We start from the raw sequence: 24,650 nt of genomic DNA, 5'->3' as shown, positions 1-24,650 counted from the left end.
AAAAATAATAAATTTGAGTTTTGGTTCAGTTGTTCACTAATTGACTAGCATATTGGTTTTACTTGTACTTGGGCTTTAGAAACTCTAGGTAGCTATATAATTCTGATACATTTTCCTCATATACTCTCTTAAAGAAAAAAAAAATAGTCTCTAGTATTCCATGTCTATTTTTGCAAAGTTCAAAGGAGACATTCATTAATGTTATTTTATTAAAGTATGTGTTCATGTAATTCAGCCAAAATCACTCAAATATGGGAGTATTCTTTGCAGGACTTCAGAAATTCTGGTAACACCTACTTTACAAAGACCTTGACAGGCAAACAGAAAGAAAGTGACATAAGTGAAGGATAAGAAAGTCTGAAAAATAATCTTTTGATATAGTAATTCTTAAATTAAAAATCATGTTAAGGGTTATGATATCATACATAGATACAGGTAAGATATAGATCTGGATACAGATAAATATCTTTCTCTTGTGTTTCCTCAACTTACAAAAATTAAGGATAGTATTGTTTTTCATTTATACATTTTATTCATTTTTAGTTTCATAGGCCTTATTTCCCAGTAATGGACAGTTCTTTCCATTACAAGGCATGCAAAAATAGATATGCATCTCACATTTGCAGCCTAATGATTTTCTTTATGATACTATTATATTAGAGGCATATTTTATTTCTTAAAATTAAAGAAGATATTATCTTTTTAATAAAACCTAGTCATGTAAAGCCAAGTTTCAACTGTGTTACTGTCATTTACTTTTGGGCAAATAATTTAACTGCATTGCCTCAGTTTCCCTATTTTAAAAATGAGGGTGATATATATTGTGCACAGTTGTATTGAGAATTAAATGATGTGGTGAATAAAGAGTGCTCAGCCAGGGTCTGGAACATAAAGAACTCCTAAAGCCCTGCTACTCCTTCAATATGACATTTTCAGGAAGGTTATGAGTAAATTGACATTGGCAGACTTGAAGACAAATGCTTGATGAGAAAATGTGGACAATAGCACATAATAGTCTTTTAACAGACTTGATAGTAAAAAGTAATGTAATTGTGTACAAGCAAAAATATTGTTGATGCTGAATGCATAATAAAGAGATTGTTAAAAAGTGCACTGTAGTAATACTTTTAATTAAGTGGCATACTTGTAAATGATGGCCTTCTTTCTACAAAATCTTCTAATAAAATAATTGTGCAATACCAGTATCTATGCCATTTGTTGCAAAATTTCATTGTAGAGGTAAAAATTGACTATCAGAGTTCCTATTTAAAATATTTAAACTTTAATCCCACTCTAGATGTTATATTTTTTCCCCAGATAAAAATAAGGTAAAAATAAGATTTTTATGAACAACTGTGGTCAAGTTAAACTTTTTTGTTCTGTGTATAATAAAATCTGGCTTTATCCTCTTGTTTCTCATCTGAAGTGTTAGATTTAAAGTAACACTTCAGAAAAGAAGCTTAGAGCTACAGCATAGAATTATTATTTTTAAAAAGTTTTGTTCAGCAAGAGCTGGTCTCTAACAATGTAAAATTTTAAACTTTAAGGCTTTTATTTTATTATTGCTTCAACCGCTAACTCTGATTTTTCTTGGTCTCAATTCTTTTGGTAGGTACTTTAAGAATATAGATTTTGTTAGGTCTTAATATTTTGTCCCTGAATAAACAAACACAGTAACATTAACACTTCAACCCTTAAAATATTCCTGTAACCAGAACTGGATAGTCAAAATTAATTACTATTATACCAAGAGCATGTTTACATGGTTGCTGGAAACATCTAATAGACACATATATTAAAAGTCTAGCACAGAGTAGGCACATAATAAATAGCTGTTGATTTAATGTCCTTTAACAGCCCGATACAGCCTGTTTCCAGGATCTGAGACAGTTTAATGAAACAGTCAACAGTGATTCCAGACACAGTTAAATATAACAGTTATTAGTAACCACAGAATAATGTTTACAGATCTAAAACAGTAGTTCCACCAGCAGTTGACATTATCCAGAGAAAGACAAATTTTAACTGTACTTGTGTGAGAGAACTGGTTATACATATGTCAACTATATTTATTCTTTGTAAAAAACAACAACAACAACAACAAAACCCAACTTACACACATTTTAACATTTTTGAGGACAGGATCCATGTATGCTCTATTGATAATAGATTAAGGCATCATGTTTCTAACTGTAATGTTTTAGTTCTTACCCCTTTCCTTCATAAATTGTTGTTTAACTTTGACCTTTTTTTTTTTTTTTTGGTTATTGTTGTAGTTTTCAAACCGATTTCTTACACTAGCTAATGTGGTGCAAAAATAAATGGGTATGGTCAAATGTGAAATGCATTTGTCAAATGAATGAAACTAAAGTGCAATAATATAATAAATCCTCAGGCAAGTCATGTTTATTGTTGCCAAATGTCTCCCTGCTAAGAACTAATAAGCATGGAAAGGGATAATGAAAGTTTCCATGAAAAGTTTTTGGGAAACCTATCCACAAGTCTTCACTATCTGGAAATGTGGAAATAAGTATTTGTTTTATACAAGTTCCATATGAGGATTGTAAAGATGGAATCATGAGAATAGAGTGAAATGGAAAGCAACTGTAGTATGACGATTACTAATATTACTTGGCACATGGAAGAGTATTGACAGGGAGTCTTCATTGAAAGGCAGAATAGAACAGTGCCTGCTACATAATGGGCACTAAATAAATGCACATTGAATAAATGTGTAAATAAAAGGAAGAGTTAAAATTCAAGCTTTCAAAAACTCCAAGTGATCTTGGAAGCCTAATTTGGGCTTTAAATATTTAAATTCCAAAGGATAACCGCGCAATGATAAATATTTGGGAATTTACTTGAAATGCATATTTTTGCTAAATGTTTACTTTTGGCAAAATTAATTAACATGGGAAAATGAGGAGTAAGACATAATTAGAAATTAAAATAGAGTGTTATATAAGAACTGGGTTGTTTCAAAGGAATATGCATATCAAGAGTAAAAATACTCTCAATTATTAAGCACAATTCATGCCATTACTCTTTACAAATGCTTATGGACACTTAGTTATAGTATAGTAAAATTGAGGAGAGTCATGAATAGAATATTTTTAGAATGGCAAATTTGGGAACAGACCTTTTCTGAATTGACAGGAATAATGGGACATGTGATCTGATTTTTAGAACCAACTGTGTGGAGGAGAAGATAGATGCCTGGATAACTTATAGACTGTTAAATTTCATTCTTAATTCCTTATTGAATTACACTTTGTGTTACCTAGTCACTTTAGGAGTTTAAATACTCAGTAACTATCTACTAGTTTGGTGGGAAGCCAGAAAATCCAGGAAAGAAGAGTTATTTAAGGGTCACGTGACAGAAGGCAAATCTAATTCTGGAAGAAAATCACGAAACCTATTTAGATTTTATAACCAAAAAATAAATCACCTAAAAAATGTTTCCTCCAGAGAAAAAAAAGACAACAGTGTTGAACAATATTAGTATAAGAACCACAGGATTTAAAGAAACAAGATAGTATTTTTAGCACCATATTCTAGCCATCTTTGTCTGCGCAAACACATCTCTAAGAAGAAATCAACACAATAGTGTGTTAAAAATGATAAAAGCTGGGAAAGCAGTATATACTATAGGGAAGCTTCAAAGATTCTAGATCAAATATGAATGGTAGCTATTATAAAAGACCAAGAAATGGGCAAAGTCCAAAAGTAAAAATCTACACTGTATATCAGAATAAGATACCCTACCCTATATGATATGTATTAGATTTTATGCTCATTAGGAATTGTTTCTTCAAAATAAATGTACATAAACAAAGCAGATTATATGTGTCATGTTGATTTAAAAAGAAACACCAGGCATCATGATTTTTAGTAACAATAACAAATGCCATGGATATTTTTGTTCCTATCAAATGTACCAAGCCTAACTGGTTTTCTTTTTTATGTGTCTCTTAAATAGTGGGTAAGAAGGATAACTGTAAATGTCATTGTCCAGTTGGGATTTCAAGAAACGGGGAAATTTTATTAGTATCTTTTAGAAGTTATAGAGAAACTTCTATTTACTGAAAAAGCTTGAAAACAATGTGAAAAGCAAGCAAAATCACCATGTTACCTCGAGGCAATTTCAATATGATATAAATGACCTATTTGTTTTATTTTCATTCTTAGTGTTAGACTTTATCTGTAAATTATCATTATATTCAAGGTTGGACATAGCAGTAGCCTTAAAAAGCAACTGTTATTTGAACACCGTAATATCTGCCTCAACCTCAGACTTGCCCAGTGCAACTCACTCACAGCACTTAAATTGATGTAAACGCTTTGCTGCTGAAAATTTGTTCTGGTCACTTTCATTAAAATGTTGAATTTTTTTTCCTTCATGCTTTACTTCTGCTGTATCTGCTGTTAAGCAGTACAATATGGGAAGGACTTTGAAATGATTTCTGTATCCAGACACATAGTGTATTGACAAAAATCCAATGACGTATTACTATACATCATGAAATTTCTATTTTAACCTGTTTAAGGAAGTTTTTCTTATACATACCAGGAGAGTCATTCAAAGCATTTTACATATTAAATTACTTATCAAAACACAGCATATATAGACCCTGACATTTGTTAAAGAACCAAGGATTTAACCAAAAAAGTTTTTTAAAGGACCAGAACAAATCTTTAGCAGAACAGAGATTATGTGGCAAAGAAGTGACTTCTTGGAAGATAGAGAGTACTTATCAAGGCATACTTTCAGCATATATGTAAGAGACTGATTGGTTGATTTGTATGGTCACCTGCAAATATACAGCAGACTGTTTAAAAAAACATGAAATCTGTAACAATAATGTTGCAGGAAAGAGAAAAAAAGCTGGCAAATATCCTTTAGTTATAATTTTTTTACTCCAGGAACCCATCAGTAGGTCTAGCTCTAATATCCATTTTTTGAGGCAAGATTCTTTCACTATTGTATTTTAACGTGGGTAAGTAATTTCAGAATGATTATATATTGACTATTAAATTGCTTCTTTATTTTCTTTTTTCATTTCTAGAGTAATCATAGGACATAGTAATAGCTTTGCAATGAATGCCAACATGTGGTTCCTTCATAGATGTGTTGCTTTACTCCTCAATTTATTTCTGTATATCTGGTGGTTCAAGAATTTATATGATAACAAAGACTTTCACTAAATGCAATGAGAGAATAAGCTATATTGATTACTGCTCAAATTGTTTATTTACATGTAGCAAAACAATAAAATGCAAGCTTAATCACATCTAAAATATTATTTAAAAAACTGTATATTCACATATGTGTTTATATAATTTTAAAGACTAATTTCCTACAGCATTTCATTCCACAGAAAATGTACTTCAAAACTGATATAAAGCTGTCTTGTAATATCACACAATATGTTTTTTAAATTATAATTATTTGCTGAAGGAATTACACAAACAATGAAAAATCTGCAGGCTGTCTTTTAAGTATAGGGTTACACTGTGGATAAGTACAAAAAGGCTTGAAGATTCATCAGCAGCTTCAAAATAACAAAGACAACAGAACAGTACTAGGAAAAAAAATGTACCATGCAGTAAATTTGTAGTCAATAGAAAAATTCTTTAGAACACAGAAACATTGTTAAGAATAAGGATTTGGTCTATAGAAAAGCTATGTTGTAATGCAATTCACTTTAATTTTGAAATAATTATTTAGAAGTATATGAAATTATCTTTAAATATTTCAATACTTTGTACAGCAAGTGCCACCTTTCTTACATATTATTTGCCATCTTTGATAAAAAGTTTATATTAAGAATAAAGGCATTAAATAAAACATCTATCTACCATTAAGATACTTCCATCAAAAATATTAACCAATAATGAGCTATGTTATTGAATTATGTTTTTAAAATATATATATATACTTATTTCTACTTATGACCTTGAATAATGCTTGCAAGGAACTTGATTTAGCTTTCACTATTGGAACAAAACATTTGTATTAGCCATCTGTGGAAAATCGCTTACTCTTTTATTAATCTCTAGTTTTTTATCCTAAATAAATATACCTGAATTCTAAATATGTCCCAATAGTTCTTCATTTCTCAATCCTCTCTGCTGCCCCGCCCATTAAGCCCCAGCATTCTCCCTTAATAATGTCCTCTCATCAATAGGTACTTGTCCAAGAAATGGTTTATTCATCAAAGAATTTTTACTGCTAGGGCAAGGTGAGGGTTTGCTGTTACTGTTATTTTTTTTTAATAGACCAAAATAGACATTCCATTCTGTTATCTGGTTTAAAATATATATTTAAAATGTATATGTGGGTATATATATATGTGTGTGTTTGTGTGTGTGTGTGTGTGTGTATTTCCAATATGGAGCTAGTAAATAGAGGACAAGCTTTGAGGATGCTTTCTTAGTTTTTTAGGCCACTATTTTATTATTAGGAAATTCTTGCTTTTATGCAGCAGTAACATTCCTGCTGCTTGAAAGAGTTCTTGCAGTTCTTGCAGTTTCGCAAAGGATACTGACTTACCAGAGGTAGTTTAACACAGGCTAAATCTGGCTGACGCATAGAAGCCAACTTCACTTGGCATCTCTCTTGTTTGTCTCTCTGCTGAAATTGTCTTCACGAGTGCCAGCTGTGAAGGTCTCTAAAGTGCACTCTTTCCTGTCCCTAATTCCATCACAGACTTCTGCCTACAGCCATAGGCATCAGCCTTCTGTGCCTAGAATACAGTTTCCTAAAACAATAGGTTTTAATTTTTTTTCCTGCCTTTTAGTAACATTTTCTTTATGGACTAAAAGTAAAATATGCTCCCTTTAAAAGAGGCTCATTAACTGCTTTGAATTTGTTTTCCTTATCACAGTTTTAAGATTAAAAATTAAAAAGTAATACTCTTTTTAAAAAGCTTTTGAATGTAAGATGGACTTTTGCAATCAATTTTCACCATCATGGTGCACCAAATTTGAAATTACAGACCAATTTCCACAAATGGTCTAATATTTTCAAATCTTTCTATTTGGACATATATTTTTTAAATATTTTAAATTTTAGTTGAAGTATTAATATTGAAAAAAAATTGATATATTTCCCTCTAAACTTATTTAAAGCACGAAAGCATCACAATGAAGAAGAGTCACGTGGTTTGAACCTTTGCCTCAAACCAGGACTGAGGGAGCTCTGGAATCCCTCACTCTGCTGCTTCTCAAACCGTTTCTCCAAAGATACAGCCCTGTGCACTTGCTTAATCCTCAGGAGGTTTGAAGCAGATGATCATAATTCAATAGTAGTCTTGATATGGCATCTTGGGGTCTTGCTGGGTAAAACATTCCTAATCTGCTATCCCATTCTTGCAACTACTATGTGCTTTTAACTTCTAACAATTTTTGTTACTTTTCTCTGGATAGGTTCTAACTTGTTGAATGTAAATAATCATTTCTTCCATTTTATAGCACCTGTTTACAAAGTATTCTCCCAGGTTCAACCACCATTGCAATATAATCAGAAAGTTAATCTTTACAACAACCCTGTAATGCATGATCATTTCCCTCATTTATAAAACGAAGGCTCAGAAAGGCTGTGACCTGTCCAGTCACAAAGCTGTGTTTTATGCAGCCAGACTAGAACCCATGAATATCTTTAGATTTGACATCGAATATACTTTCCATTTTGCCAAGAATTTTTTTCTAAAAAAGTTCTTAATTCAATAGGACTATTTCTAAAACTAATCTTAACATATTTATGAAATGTAAACAATTATAAAAATTTAAACTATAAAAACAAACAAATGTAAATATCTAGAAACTAAGACATATTTTATAGTCTTGAAATATCAGGGACATTTTGGATTATAGTTAGAAGGAAACATATCTATTTAGTTTTTTAAATCAGTTTCTTTCATTTAACCTAAATATAATTTATACTAAACTTTCATCATATTATTTGGCAAACAAAAAGGAAACTCAATATACTTTTTTTAAACTCAAAGATCATATAGTTCTAAAATGCATGTGATTGACAAATATATTTCTTACTTTTAAATATAATTTTATTTGGATCAAGTTAAGTGAAAGTGTACATTTAATATCACTGTCTAGGTTGTTCAATTAAGGGAATACTTGCACCAATGCTAACAAATACAAGACCTTCTAAGAAAGAACGTATATCATTCCGTGACAATCCAGTACAACTCAGTGGTGGATGGGGAAGTGGCAAAAAGAAGGTGAAGATTTCAAACTAATCCTTCAAGCTTCAGCATTCAAAGCATATGGCACACGATTTCTGTTCAAGAGATCTGTGGATATCTGGTCATGTTCCCAACCGGATACAAGGTTTTAAGAGTACTGTATTTAATTTGTATTATTATACATATTTCACAATTCTGTTTTCTGATGGACTTCTCTTATTTTCCATCTATAAAATACAGTTTTGCTGTTGTTCCTGTGTTCATGTGGGATGGCTTCCAGAAATTAATTCTTGAAATATTGTAATGGAATTTGCATATCCAATTCCTTTTTTAATTTAAAATGTTTATTACACATGTACTAGAGATGGTTTTTATTATCAATAATAAATTATAATACCATAAATATATCATAAGAGAACATAACTATATTTTAGTGGGCCATTGATAGTATTAATGGATCATTAATATATTAATAGATTTTATTTCACCCTATATATTATTATAATTGGATGTTTAAAGATAAATTGATATATAAATTAATTCAGAATAGAAAATGAAAATAGCCTTTTTCTTCTACTTTGTCATCTTAAATAGATTAGAGTTATAAAAAAAATCCCATTTAAAGTTCAATGACATAACTTTAAATATTTATCAATATAATGAATTGGATATTTTATCTGTAATGTTTCATTCTTATCATTTACAAAGAGTAGATGCTCATTCTGGTTCATTAATATTCTTATGACTCAAAAATGTTCTATCATTTTAATTCTTAATGTGCCTTAAAGTAATTATCATTAAAAAAATCTTCAACTTTTCAAACCTGTCGTAAAATTTTGTAATGTTAGTATACTTTCTGAAATTACAGATGAGTTTTATTAAACTCTTACTGTTGTGTGGTTAATATTCTGTGATATCTTAGTAAATACAATGTGCAAAATTCTGCATTTACCTTTCATGCTCTTTAGGATCTTTAACTTTCCTGAGTCTGGGGCTTTTTTCACAAAGCTAAATTCTCCAGTGACTTTCCAGTGTTTTGCTGTGTAACAGGATCCAGTGAACTTTAATTTTGTTTTGTTTTGCTTTTCCTACTCTTTATTGAAATATTTCATTTTGAAATGATTAGTAGATTTAGAGATGCATTAATTTAGTTTGCATCCCCCATCTACTTTTGGAGCTCTGTTGCATCTCAAACCTGTAAATCTCTTTTAACTTGATTGAGATGGAAACGTTAATAAGCCTTGAGCTGTCAATCAATAAAGAAAACATAGATTCATATGTTGTGGCCTAGAAATTGAGGCTTTGGAAAGTAAGCTCCATATGTAGTTGCTTTATGAACATGCTGTTATGTCATCTTTTTACTAACAGCATCCACAAACCAGTGTAATGTAATGATGGAAAATATTTTATCTCAGCTTATTGTGAACCCTGCAAGAGAAAACCACATTAAAGCTGATATTGATGGGGTTTTATGGTTCATATGTGCAAATCAATGAAGTAGAAAGGCTGGTATGAGAAGTGAGATGTTTATGATTAAACTGTTTTAGAGCCTAAAATAATTTAATCTCTAGTTTTCTTATTCTGTGATCTGTGTAATTGTTTCATAATATTAATTTTGAGGAAGATAATAGGTGTTGATGCTTCTTAAATTTGTAGGTTATGATTGATTTATATGTCAATAAAATAGTTTCCTAATTATGGAGTTATATTGGAAGTTCTTTGTAGTGTTGTTTATTGTGTCCAACCCTAAATGGTCATTTTGAAAAATCTTTCAAAGTTCAAACTTACCATTTTTGACACTAGTTTATTTGTGTGTATGAAAATAGAAAAGGTAAATTTTAAAACTGAATCTTAATTAAAATTTTTTTAATTTTAAAAATTGAATAAAACCTGAAAAGAGATCAAAACAAGAGATACTCTTTCTCCTGTTTCCTTGATGAGACATTAAGGCAAATACTTGTATTTAAGATTTGGGAAGGTAGAAATATGAGCTCACGTTCACTTAGTTGACTGAATTTTTGATCGACAGTGACAGACAAGGCAATGCTACTATTCAAATGCACATCTCAAAATGGCATCTTGTTCTTTCCTGCACCCTATATTCTATACCCAACCCCTTCCCAACTCAATTCTCACCTTCCTACCTGGCCACCTCCCTCAGTGCTGTCACAAACAATCATCACCAATTACTCCTTAAGAGAATGGCAAAGTGAATCACTGATCACAGAAATGATGGGTGGATGTTTGGAGATTCCAGAATGTCTTGATAGGAGAGTTAACTATATTGGTTTATGGAGATATCACCCTCCCACGGTCCAGTCTACCAACATCTTTGTGTACATAATGCATTATAAGAGATCTTATTAAGTTCTGTGGGAAACATTCCAAATCCTAATTTCTTATTCTGCTCATACAATAGTTAGTGCTACAGCACTCACATATTTCCTACCAAATGCAGTTTCCATCATCTTTAGAGGCCTGAAAATTATTCACCATCAAGATTTGTGATTTTCATAACTGTGCTGGGGGCAAGTGAGTTATCCACTGAATATAATTTAATTTAGGGGAAGAAAACCCCAAAGCTTCCCATAGTATATTGGTTGTCAAAACTAATTTCTAACTAATCACTAATAGGAGATGTAATCTTACTGTCTATTTCAGTATAAAATGAAACCCATTATCTACCATGATATTTTTGCCTACCTAGATGGAGCTTTTTTTTTGGTCATTATTGTTTGTAGCATTCAGAGAAAGCCTCTTTCCAGCAGATAAAGAACTATAATCCAGATCTGTGCTGTCCAAAATATTAGCCATTAAGCCACAGGTAGCTACAGAGTACTTTTATTATGGTTAGTCTGAACTGAGACGTAAGTATAAAAAACACAGCAGATTTCAAACATTTAGTATGAAAAAAGAATGCACAATTGCCTAATAATTTTGTATTGACTATTTTAAAACAATAGTATTTTGGCTTAATGTAATATCATCTGGTTTAAGAAATTTTTAATGTGAGTACTAGAAAATGTTGTTACATATATATTTAACATTGTATTTCTATTAGATACCACTGACTTGTAAGTTATTCTGTGAGATAAGTAGGGTGTATTGATGCAGAAAATAATTGGTAACATGATATATAAAAGTGCCTACAAAACAAGCACAAGAAAATCCTAGTTTATAAGAAAAGGGAGCTTTGATTCTGCTAAACATAGTGAATATTATTAAATAAAAAGGAAAAATAACCCTCGGTTGTGGTTCTAGACTTTAAGATGGCATACGTGCATTTAACTCTGCATTATTTAAATTTAACTCTCATGTAGTGTGTGTATGTATATGTATTTTTATTTGAGTTTAATAAGAAACCATCTTATAAAGTCAGGTTATAGTCTTTTACGTTACTGGTGGTAAGAAATAGAATTCCCACCCACCTTGTAGTCTATATCAGGCTTTACGTATGTATAGCTGTTAATTTTTCAAATGGCATGATTTGAACTGTGACGTAGATGGGATCTCTTAATGGGAGCCATATTATATTTGGCATCCTATTGTATAATAAATCCAGTTTTAATCCAAGATCTAAAACATAAAGGCCAATAACAGTTGTATAAATGAATGTAATGCATTTGAAAATAACAGATGTAGTGTGCTTATAACACATGCTTTATGCAGTACAGCCTGACTGCCAATCTTCCTTACCTCCAAATATCATGTAGTTGATGTACCGTTTCTAGGATCCAGAATTTTACCCAAGTCAAAAAGTGAAGTGAAAGGCTTCATGTGATTTTTCATTTATAACTTGTATCCCTGCCAGCACTGAAGGGCAAGAGCCCTCTGTAGTAGATCTGGAATGGCCACCAGTAGGAAGGGGTCATGAGGACTCTTCAGAGTTCAGTGAAGAAGGATGCAGGAAGCAGCAGGAAGGAGTGCCGCCGTTGGCAATGTCTGCATTAGCACTGGGAGGTTAGACTGAGGGCTTCGCTGGTGTTTCTTTTGGACAATAACTAACCAGGTTGCTACAGAAAGACAAATCCTTTCTATGAAGCTTTAGAGAAAAGTGAACCAACTGAATTAACATTGCAAAAGTTTATTTTTACTATGAGTGTAAACTGCATAGCTTCCCTACATTTTAGGAGGTCTTGTTATAACCACTTTTATATCACAAGAGCAAAGGTGAGAAACCACTTCAAGTCCATGCTTTCCTTATAAAGGCCTGAATGCATGCACCTACCAGTGGTAACCAGGTAAGTAAATGTAAGACTTTAAAAAATAAAGAAATATATCATTGGAATTTCTAAAAAGTTATTTTCTCCTGCAAAGAGAATAGAAACTATAATAGAAACTTTCAAACTTGTTTTATAATTTTCATGGAATTGGTCTAGATCAGCATTGTACAATACAAATATAATGTGAACCACATTTGTAATTTTAATGTTTCTAGTAGCCACATTACAAATGTAGAAAGAAATTGACAAAATTATTGTTTTATTTAACCCGCATCCAATACATTTTTAAAAATCAAATGGAATTATAAGAACATTATGTTACAGGAGAAAACTTCAATTCTACCAGCATCTAAAATTACCTGTCTTGGAGAAAAAATAAGGTATACAGATAATTTCTGATTAGATATCTATAAATGTATAACAATTAGTAATATTCAGCTATACACATTCCAAGTGAAATAAATAAGTGCTAACTTTACTGTTACCCTCTTTGATATGGATTTGAGGTTTCCTCCCACAGTTATTCAAGATTTGTCTCCCAAAGTTCATGTATCAACAGAAGATTACAAGAAGACAGAGTAAGGGTGGGTCTGTTTTTCATCTCTCTCTGGATCATTCAGATTTGGTCTAACCATGGACTTTCTATTAACTTCAAAATGAAACCAATGCTTAGAATAACTCCATACAATACACAGAACAAAGTAGGAAATCAGCACATCAATTTTGTTCTGCTTAGTACATATTTTGACATGACACGTAGGAAGAAAGTGAAAAGAACATGATTTTTTTGTAATCTAATTGTCCTGTGTTCTAATCCTCACTCTGATATGTTACCTTGAACAAGCAGCAAACTCTGAGTCTGTTTGTTTACCAGTAAATTAAAAATACAACTCATAGGATACAGTGAGATCAAGTGACAAAGTAGATGAGAAGCCCCTGCTTCGGTCCCTTGGGTATCATAAGCACTCAATAAAATGGTGACTTGACACAGCAAATCTTCCCAGACCAGTCTTCCAAAGTTAAACCAAAAATTGGATCAATTCTGCATACTTTATTTAGGAAGTATTTCCATGAAAAGATGAAAAAATATTTAAAAAATATCTTGAAAACTGACTTCTCGAGATTTGCCTGGAAATGGAAGTAGAATTCAGTGCTTCAAATACATATGTATTGAGCCTCCTCCATATGTATATGTCCAGAATACTTTGGATATGTAAAAGTCATACACTTCTAATAGCATATTAACTGATTCTTTCACATGGGCAAGTGAAAACATACATTTCTAGAAAGCAGGCTGAAATGTCAGCGCCACAACTCTGTAGGCAATGCTGTACACTCCAAAACAGACCCATAAAATATTTCCACTACCAGGTCCCAAAGGGGATGCCAAGGAATTGGCTAGATTGGCTCACGTTCTCCTCTCCCCCCAGTTCTCCACTTCCCCTGCCTTCTCTTCAAAGGAAAATGTTGGCTCATTGTCTCCTTAGGGACACAAATCAAAATAGGACATCCATGCCTTGATTTGATTTCTTTCTTAATCTTTATTCAATTTTTAAAGTTGAGAACCAAAATTTGTATATTTTACTATCTTCATAAATATATACTAATTTTAAAAGATGAGTATACCAATAAACAACTCCACAAGGAACTTTTATTTTAGTATCCTAAAGGGGATAAGAAATGTTTGGGGCATGGGAAAGTTAGTTTCAAATGAGAATGAACAGGGAAAGGGTGTTTTCATATTCTATTTATTTAACAGATCTTAAAGGATGAATTGATATTGAGGCAAGCATTTTAGGCATTTTAGGCAAAGGATACAGTCTGGATAAATACCTGGCGACAGCAAGCAGCAAAATGTGCAGGGAATGGAGAGTAGAACAATCCAGGGACCGAATTCCTGGACAGAACTGAGAGACCCTGGTGAGAGAGACAGGGAATTAGCGGGAAATAGGATTAGGAAGTAGAATTGGATAAAGTACCTTGAGACCTGTCCAGCCTATAGATTTTAGGTTACCTGTGTGGTCTCTAAGTGGAAAATTGCTTTGTGATGGTTTTCAAAAATATTAATAGAAAAGGTGTTAGTATTTTCAGATAATGTTATTACCAATAATTACTGGCTAATATCAAAATAAAAATAGATATGATTATGCAAAATATTAATTTGATTCAAATATGAAGTGATAACAGTATAGTTGCCTATCCCAAAGTCCCTGATTAATGGGTACGCTGATTTTTTTTATTCATGTTAAGTGGGAGAAAACTGAAAGACCTACAGAGGCGTTAGCCTTTCAGAGTCTTTTGAGACTTCATTTCACATATGCTGATGCTTCTTAAATCTGAGTGAAGCTGCTTCCAAGTAGCTTCACTGGCAGAACTCTTTGTAAACGCTTTCCTCACAAGGATATTGCTGCAGACAGTGACATCCTGAACAAGCTGTTCTACCCCAGGGAATGAGCTATGCTGAGTCCTCTAAGTCCAGCAATGGCTGGAAAAAGCTAGAATTTCTAATATTATTTACTTGTAATATACTAGAATCAAAGAATTGGAAGACCTCTGTCCTTGTCTGCTTGGGCTGCTCTAACAGACTGCCATAAACTGGGCAGCTTAAACAACAAATATTTATTTCTCACAGTTTTGGAGACTTGAATTCTGAGATCAGGTTCTTGGTGAGGGCCCTCTTCCTGGTCTACAGATGGCCATTTTCTTGCCATAACCTCACATGGCAGGGAGAAAGACTTTGTGTCTGTTCATCCCTTTATAAGACCATTAATCTCATCACGAGGGCTTCACTCTTATGACCAAATATAACCCTAATTATCTCCCAAAGGCCCCACCTCCAAATACATCATATTGGGGATTAAGGTTTAGACCTAATGAATTTTGGGAGGACACAAAACATTCAGTTCATAGCAGCCTCCTAGAGACCATATAGTTTAATTGATAAGAATTGTATTTCTAATAAATAACCTCAATATAGTTTTTTTTTCAACATACGGCTTACAATGAGAATATTTTAACAAGAGAAGCTGAGACTTTAATAGGTAACTCTATTTGTTTTAGGTTATACAAATTGATGGTTAACAATAGAGCTGGGAGTAGGACCCCAGTCTTCCAAGTCACAAAACTCTTGGAAAATTTGTTAGAGGTGATACCTGTGTTTACAGCCTAACTGAATCATAAATTTGGGCAAGCACACTTAACTTGTACACACACCTCAGGACATAGCATCCTCATGGAGATTTGTTTCCCATATGTGATACTTTTTCCTTCTCTTTCTAGCTCTTAAATAACCATAATTATTTTATTTTTTTAAATTTAAAGAGTTGAAATTTCTGTTTTTTTAAATCACTTTTCACTTCTCAGCACCATTAACTTATTTTTACTATGTCCATAACTTTTACTAAGTGCTTCCCCATTCTGAATTTTAAAAATCATAATAATAGCAAACATTTCGTTCATATAGTATAGCCAGACACTATCCCTAAATGCTTTAGATACATTAATTCCTTTTATATTTACTCCCATCCTTTGAGATAGGTACTACTCCTAGCCCCATGTTGCAGAAGATGATACTGAATCTTAGAATGGTTACAGACCTTTCTCAGCATCACACAGCCAGCAGGTGGTAGAGCTCGACCCAAATCCTGTGAGTGAGTCTAGTTTGCACTTTACAACATTCTTGGTGTTATAAATAGATATGCCTATGCATACGCTATTCTAGAAGTTGTATGTAACCCAGTTAGCCAAATGCCATCAGTAGGTAATCAAAAAGATTATCTAGATAAGAAAAATATAGGTAGACCAGAATGATACTATGGTTATTACTATGGTTATTTGACAGAAAACACCTGGTTTTCTAAGTGTAGTCTTTAATTTCTGCTCATAATTAAGGCAAAATATGATACAAAGTTATTTTTTAAAGAAAATTAATCCTAATTTGGAAATTAGTACGGTAATTTTTTGGGAAGGAAGCTTCAGGGATGTAATTCTATTGTAAGTATTAAGAGCATCGTGTGGAAGCTTTGATTTAGAAGAGACAGAAAAGACAGATTTCTCTAACATCTGTCCAGCAGCGTGCAACTTTGACAATCAGTCCACTTTAGTCAGAGAGAATGGTCATTATTTAAAAAAAAGTTTGCTTTTTACATAAAAAAGAATTTGGTTTTCTAACCAAACATGATCCATTTAGTTTCACACTGGGGCTTAACTGAATAAATTTAACCACTCTTCTGTAGGTCTTAGCTAAAAAAATCACTTACTCCTTTAGCCATTCTTTCCATGACATGGCTTCCAAATCCTCTTTGACCCACTCCCTGTATGCTAGAAAAGCTCAAAATTGTTAATTTCTCTCAGCAAAAACAGTTTCCAGAGTAATTCTCAATTCTCTAGATTTCTGCAGAACACAATGTGTAATGAGGACCCAGTCTTCCTTGATGTGACTGCTTCACTTGTGCTAATGCAATGTAAGTTTGTTGCAGCTACCTTAGCAACTAAATTATGCTGGGGACTCAAAATATCTTCAGATCTTTATTCTATGAACACATAATAAAGTTTTGCTTCCCTCCTCCTATATTTCTTTTTTTAACCTTAATTTGCAACTTTATGTTGGTCTTCACTGGTTTAATTCCATTATTCTACCTTCTTCAAAAATATCTGCCTCCCAATTTTCTTGTATTTTAAAGGCTTTAACTAGCTCTTCTAAGAAAGCATTCTTCATAAAATTTTGTAAGTGCAATAACTATATTTTAGTTTTTGGTGAAAATGTTGACTAGAATTAAGGTCCACCTTGAATAGGTAATACCTGAAGGAAATTTTTGAAAATGATCTACAGGATTCTTTAGGGTTCACTTCTAGAGCCAATAAGTTGTATGAGATACTTTACAGAAGCTCTTACATCCCATACGGTTTGCCTCAACTGTGATCCAGCAGTTAAAGATGCCCCCCAAATCTCATGTAGTTCAAATAAGACATTGCCCATAGATCTATTTTATTTCATGAAAAATAAAAGTTACATTAATAAAGTCTCTATTTTGCCAAGATTTATATTTCTTTTTAAACTCTAAGACAATATTCAAAGTTGTATTAACATTAAAAAGAAAGCAAGATTAAAGAACATTCTTACTAAAAACAGAATAATCAGTTACTTAGATTTTGTTTAATTCAATTCAATTATTGAGCAATTCTTATTGTAGCAAAAGAATGATTGCAACTCCCTCTCCCGGAAAGTAGGACATGTGAATCAAATACAGGGTAAAAGAAATAATTTCATTAATGTTAACCAGAAATGAACTTTATTGGAAGTACGTGGTTTCCCTATAAGTAACTGCGTTAAAGAGATTTCCCCCAAAACAAGTTCCATTTAAGATTAAAGTCCTTCTTAAGAACTGAGCTTATTATACACACACGTATTGAACAAATGATTGAAATCTACAAAGAACCAAATACAGTGAATTGTTTAAAAGCCAACTTTTTTTGTTTCTTTCTTTCTTTTGGGGAACTTGAAAAAAATACTCGCTGAAGGATTTGGTAGAATGGCAGTAAATATTTGAATTGCTTCTTATATTTGAACTTTATTAATAGATTTGTGTTCATGACATTTTGCGATCCCCGAAAGCAAACTGTGAACGTAGGAAAGTGTTTAACTGATCTGACTTTTTAACAAAGGTCCATCGGGGCATCTGCCTTGGGGAGCTGAGAAATGACGTAACCCACTAAGGTCCGGAAGACTCCTTTCTACTAGACGTCCTGCAACGCGGCGGGCGCCACCCTGCTAGAGGTAGTGCGTCAGTTTTGTTTAACAAAAAGGACATGAAAAAAAAAAAAATTCCAGTAAAGGCTTAAGAAATTTTTACTGCAAAGCAAGATCTTAAGAAGAGACCAGACCATTGCCTTGCTTTTAACTTATCTGCTAGGAACCTCTTGCAGTCAGGATGAAACCTGGTTCTCCCCAAAGGGAGAGGGTACAAGAGTGAGGTGTGCTACTTCACACACTCACGCGCACACGCTACTGTTAAAGCGAGTTACACGTCTTCTGCTTTATCCCCTAAATCTGCAGCAATTTGTGATATGGATTAATTCTGATTACCAACTTGTGAAACAAAAAGTGCCCTGTCCTTACCAGGGGACGGCTGGATGATCTATTCGCCAATATCAATATTTGGATGGAAAGCTTAAAATATGTTGCTTTCCCAAGAGTTAGACATTAAAGGAGGGAGAGCACCACTGATGAAATATTAGCAGCAAATCGGTTAACCACTGACTTCTTTCTGTAGTCGTCGAGGCTCTTTTAAGTTTGCAGGAGAAGCGAAACTTCATTCTCTTTGCTCAGAATAGAGACTCCTCCACATCTGCTCTCTTAACCACAGCGTCGTCCCCGGCCCGTAGGTGACTTCGCCTACTGCCTTGAGGTCAAATCAGGCGGCGTCTGGAGGCTCAGCCCTCACCCCAGAGGCCCTCCAGGGCGGTCCCCTGCGGCTCCCCCGGGCGGGTGGCCGGGAGTGTGGTCCTACCCCCCCCTCCCCCCCGCCCCGAGGTGCGCACCAGGTGGAGACCCACCGGTGCAGGGGGGCGTTCCGACCGGCCTCCGGAAGTTTACTCGGCTCGCAGCCTGTCTCAAGTTCCCGACTGGAGAGCGCCGGCGTAAGGTCAATCGCGGCCGCGGTGGGACAAGCGCGCAGGCTCTGGGATGCGGGTTCGCGTGGCCCGGCTGCCGCTCGCAGCCCCCGGTCCAGCCTGCGTCCCAACGAGGGGCGTCCTGGGAGCTCGGCCTTCCTTCTACGAGCCGCAGAGTCTTTTTTATTACGCATCCTTCTACTTACGGCAGTTTGCCAGTTAAAGCTTACTTTATCAAAATTCACAGCAGAAATCCATGTTGTTGGGGGAGGGCAGGACAGGTTGGAAATGAGAAGTGAGTGAATATTAATCTTTACCTTTCTTTAAAGTTCTTTAATGATTTTTCGAATGAAGGAGTTGGCGCTCTCCCGCATCCCTCCTCCCTCCCCGATTAATCCTTGATGTAATAAACGCGTTTGTGTTTTCTTCTTTCTGTTGAATTGATAAAGCACCACGGCAAAGAGGTTAAACTAGATTACGAATAGTTTTCCGCTGTTTAGGATGAGGTGCCTTCTAAGCGCACTTCCTCGGCACCCAAACCCTATTTTCTTCTCCCGAGGTAAAGAGTATTCTTGGGCGAGGGAGGGGTACAGTAGGTGGGGATCTAACGGGAGGAGAATCTACTTCTCTCATTTTGGATCTGCCTTGATTATGTCTATTGGCCCTACCCTGGTCTGGTTTGTTTAATGACCATAGACTTTACACTTACATTGTATACTACCAGTCCAAAGGAGAAACATCCGTCCTGGCATTTTGCTTCTATCTATATTGAGATGTTAAGAAGTCTTTCCCTGAGACGCGAAAACTCAACGAGTAAAAGTGTTTGCACCGCATATTCTGGAAAGTAAGTTCTGTCTTTAAGACATATCTAATAAATCAGCAGGAAAAATGTGTCGAAAATATACTGGATAGAAGTTTAAACAATTCATATGGCAAATAAAACGGTAGAATATGTGCTTTAGTGAGCAATTAATAAGTTGCTAGTGAAATCTGGATTTATGAATTGAATACAGCTTAGCTTAACTATGCAGTATACGAAAGTATATGTGTCATAGAAGAGATCTAACTTTGCCTTTTATTTTATTTTATTCAGAACTTCCTGGAGCAATGACAACAGCCATAAAAAGAAATAAAGGTAATTAGGTAATTATTGTGGTTGAATTGTGATTTTTAAAATATTTGTGATAAAATATATTTCTATAGTAAATGTAAACAATGCCATGTTAGATAAATCAAAATATTTGCAAGTGGGGAAAATAGTCGTTTTAAACTTTCACATTTAAATAAGACCCTTTAGGAGAGCAGAAATTAAATTCATTTCTCTCTTTAAGAAAGGTAAGAAACTATTACTGCAACAAGTTGAAATTCAAAAAGTGTAGGTCTTAGAAAAAGCATATGAATTTCTAAAATACCAAAATATTTACTGTTATTGAAATCACAGGTAAACTTAATCACAGGTAAATATTTGAGAACTTCGTTAGCACACTTGAAAGACTGATGGTACTGATTAAAATGCAGGCCATTTTTTAAAAATTAAAATGCAGAAGCTTCAAAAATATGACAAAGTTATATATTAGTCTGTAGGTGTGTTTTCTGGAGTAGATGATGGGGCATAGCTTTTAAAGAAAAGCTTAAATGTTCCTTTGTGTTTGTGTGTATATATGTATACACACACATATATATTTTATTTTGATGAAAACCTCTTGAGCTGCTTCACTGCAAGCTATATTTCTGTATCTGTTATGTCTGTAGAGCTGTGGGAAGGATGAAGATGAAGCCAGGGAAGGAAAACAGCAGCAGAGCACACACAAAACATGAGGCCACCTGGCTTCTTGCCATCATACATGACATTCAATTATTTTAGTACTTTTTCACGAGAGAGTTTTCCCTTCACCCAGCTTCCCCTCCCCTCTCCAGACTCTTGCTTTTCTACATTTGTCATAGTTCATCTAATTCAGCACGCATTTTTCCTAGCTTTACTTACTAGTATGCCTCCAACTCTTGCCGATAAAAGAAAGGGCTAAGATGAAAATTCTTGCAATCCTATCTTGACATTGCCACTATTACTATATAAGTGTGACATTTCTTTCAATAAGTTGAGAAAGAAAGGAACCAGAGTGGTATACACATTGCTCAACTGTTGCTTTGATGTATGTACTCAAAATATTTTTCATTTCCCAAAATATATTCTCATGGCGGGGGGGGGGGGGGCATCAAAAGCAGCTTTCAGACCGTGAGAATTTTTTTAAATGTAAAATAAGTCACACTGACAGCCAATCCCTTATCTGAACTTGACTTATCTGAATTACCTTTGTGTGGGAGGGGCGGGGGAGGGGGAATCAGTCATTTCAGTGGAGTTTTCAACTAGTTTTAATTTATTTAATTACTTTAATTCTAGGGTTTAAAGGGAAGTAAATAAAGAAAACTTTAAACACACCCCAAATCACTGTGTTTGGAGAGCTGGAACCTAACAACAACAGCAGCAACAGCCACAAACTGGTTGCAGGAATGTTAAATGTAACTTCAAATCGGAACATGAGAGTCACTTCACAAAATAGCCTTTCCACTGTGTTAGCATCCCTGGTACAGAGGAATGAGAAAACTGTGTTGCAAAGAGGCTGAGACTTGAAACTGCAGTAGGTCATGTTAACCCTCATTCTTTTGCTTTCTGGACTCTGCACATTGCTTCCTGACTTACTGTACCTCAGTCACATCAAGGAGACGTGAAGAAGCATCAGTAGCTGCACCCAGGGATCTGAAAGTGCCAGCATCCTAGAATGTCAAATTTTGTTAGGATTCAAAAGAAATTGATGGCTCCCCATCTCTGTCCCTCTCCTACTCCCACTCTCACCCCACTCCCACCACCTCCTGCAAGTGCTTTTTGCCAGATAGATTTCTTGACTAACGTGAAAGATGGGGAGCTGAATCCTGGATTTAGAACCCAGGTTCCAGGTATAGAAAGTGATGAACAAGTCTCTCAAAGGCGAAATAGAAAGATGGAGGAAAGATGGGAATGGAAGTCTGGGGGTGATGGACTGAGCGTGCTGAGATAAAATCTCAATTAGAACCTGGTTTAATAAACTGGGTCTCTCTTGCCAGCCATAGTTCCTCAAGGCACTGGCCCCTGGGGCCCTAGCCATGCTGACCTGTTGGAATTGGGGAGGGCTGGGATGAGGAATGTGGATTAGAAGCAGGTTTTTAAAGCCTTCTGAAAAGAGCCTTGTCGGCTCTGGATACAGTAGCTGAAAGTACTTATCAAAGTGCTATGGTCAGTTTCCAAGAAGGTTATCCTCAAAGCACCAGGCAGAAAATGCTCAGGTAAATCTCAGGGAGGGAGAGACAGCCTCCAATCCAATCAGCCTCCAGTTTCTTCTCCCTTCTTGTGACTTCCCGAAATCATTTAATTATTGTTGTTTTCATTAGTATTATTTTGAATTTATTATTTAAATCTCCAATGATTAAAGCTGTGACATTACCATAAACTCCATCTCAACCTCTCAGAATCCATTTAATGCAGCTCTTGGCAACCAGAGACACAGCTTCTTGGCAAAAACTGCAGATTAAACATTCGTTATGGGAGTTTGCCATTAGCTGTTCCGTTTTGGGCACATGTGGTTACATGTCCTCAAACATATAGGATTCTGTGTAATAGATTTGCATTTCCAAGAGGCTCCAGGAATATTGAGTGGGGCTGGTGACACCTTGCACCCATCCCTCCAACCACTCCCATCGCAAGTGGGGTTGAGGTGTGGGGTGGAAACGGGTTTACTAGGCAGCTGTCGACCATGGTTCTTCTGTAGTTTCCTCTGCGAGCTGGAACTTTATTGGTTTACAAGTACTCTAGAGCTTGCATCATATGTCTTTCATTTAAGAGACACCGAATGTTTTTCAGGGAATTTAGGGCTCTTAAGACGCATATTTATAAACAAGCTAACAGAGCTCTACGACATAACTAAGTTTATAGCTAGGAGTTGTTTGTATATTTCCTCAAGTCAGCAAGGCGTTGTTCTTGCTGCTGTGAATTTTTGAAAAACCTATGAAACGACCGTTTCTCTTATCCTCCCCGTGTCTATTAGAGAAAGTCAGGCTTTCAGAACATCTGTAAGGTACAGAAGGGGTTAGGAAAGAATCAGAAATCATCAACCCGCATAAGAGTGAGTGGATAACTCGACTTCTAACATTCCTGTAGGGGCAGCCCAGGAACAGCTAGAAAGTACTCAGGAAGCGCATAGCATGCTCCTTCGCCTTACGCATGGACAGGATGTCCCAGGGCACCCTCTCGCCAGCTTTTCCTTGGCCTTCCTCTCCCGCCCCTGCCAGTACCCCCCTCCCCCATTCGAGGATGCCAGGCTTAGAGTTCGCGAGCCTTGGTGCAGCCTGGAATTCCCCCTGAGCGCAGTCCCTGAAAGCTCTTCTTTGCACCCCTTTGCGATTTAACAACTAGTGTTTGGTGCCGGCTGCACGGCCCCGAAGATAGTAATAATAATACAGCAAAAGTTATATCATTCGGGAAGAGTGTCAGCTCGCGAGAACCTGATTGCGCGCTCAAGGCCGTACGGAGCACAGCGCCACATGAGCTGAGCTTGTGCCCCTGCTCGGGAGAAGCGTCTCGGGACAACTAGGGCTGCTGCTTCGGGCCGCCTGCTCGGGTCCGACTCCGCCGGATCTGGGTTTAGGACCGGCCCCCCTTGCAGGGCAGTGCTGAAGCGCAGCTCTGAGATGCGCAGCGTTCCATGATTCTTCCCAGGCTGCGGGCCGTGCTCGAAGAGGGTCTCCCAGTGAGTCCTCGATCAGCCAAGACCGCGAAGAAAGTGGAAACTCCCGAGCCCATCCGGAGGCTCGCCAGAATTGGGCTTGGCCTCGCCACCCCGCGTGCCCGAGACCGCGGGGTGGCTGCCAGGCTGGCCTGGGGAGACGCGACGGGCGCTCCAAGGGCCTGTGCGAGAAAGGCTGTCGGGCAGAGGCCTCCCTTGGAGGGTGCAACCCGTAGCCCCCAACTTGTGGAAGTTTTCACCGTATTTGGCAGTTTAAGAGGCCTGCTGCTAATGGCAGCCCAAGGCGCTGAACGCTTTTCCCTCCGACGCGGCGGGCTCCCCCGAAACCAAAGGCGGTCCCAAAGCCTCACAGAGGGGCTTTCAACACCGCAGCGCTGCCCTGCCCTCAGGGAGCGGCCAAGCTCCCAACCTCCGACCATCCCCGTGGGCGGGAAGCGAGGCCCAGGCCCAGCCCGCGCCGGGGACGCTGCCTCGCCAGTGTGCCCAGCTCCGCGCGCGCCCGTCGCTCCCCAAACGCGCTTTTCAAACTCCACCGCGACTATTTAAAAGTAAAATAATTTCTTAAAACCACGCTGCAGGCCTTCCTCTTTCACAAACCCCTTTGTGTAATGAGCCTCCCTCTGGCCTATACTAAGGGCCCTTAGGAGGTATTTTCCTATCGGGGTTTGTTAAAATAATCTGGATCTAATGATAAAATCGTGGGCCAAGGGGAGGGGTGGGAGAAGGGTGGGGAAGTAAGGTTGGTATTGGTATAATGGTTTCAACGCCTCTTGCTCGGCTTCCCTCTCCCATTGCCACCACATCCACACGCCACCGCATTCCAGAAAGGAAGG

General features: G+C 36.1%; 1 protein-coding gene across 1 annotated transcript in view; it reads left to right on the top strand.

Annotated features, from left to right (window-relative positions):
- The window catches only part of LRRIQ1 (leucine rich repeats and IQ motif containing 1), a 201,709-nt gene extending 193,234 nt beyond the window's left edge, over positions 1-8,475 (top strand). The window contains exon 27 of the mRNA XM_057743161.1: positions 8,119-8,475. Within this exon, the coding sequence (XP_057599144.1) occupies positions 8,119-8,261 (143 nt within the window). The 3' untranslated portion in view covers positions 8,262-8,475. The remainder of the gene's footprint in view (positions 1-8,118) is intronic.
- The last annotated feature ends 16,175 nt before the right edge of the window (positions 8,476-24,650 follow it).

The sequence above is a fragment of the Hippopotamus amphibius genome, chromosome 7 (genome assembly GCF_030028045.1).
Source record: "Hippopotamus amphibius kiboko isolate mHipAmp2 chromosome 7, mHipAmp2.hap2, whole genome shotgun sequence".
Lineage (NCBI taxonomy): Eukaryota > Metazoa > Chordata > Mammalia > Artiodactyla > Hippopotamidae > Hippopotamus > Hippopotamus amphibius.
Note: the sequence above shows the minus strand (reverse complement) of the source record. Positions and strands in the feature narration are given on the sequence as shown.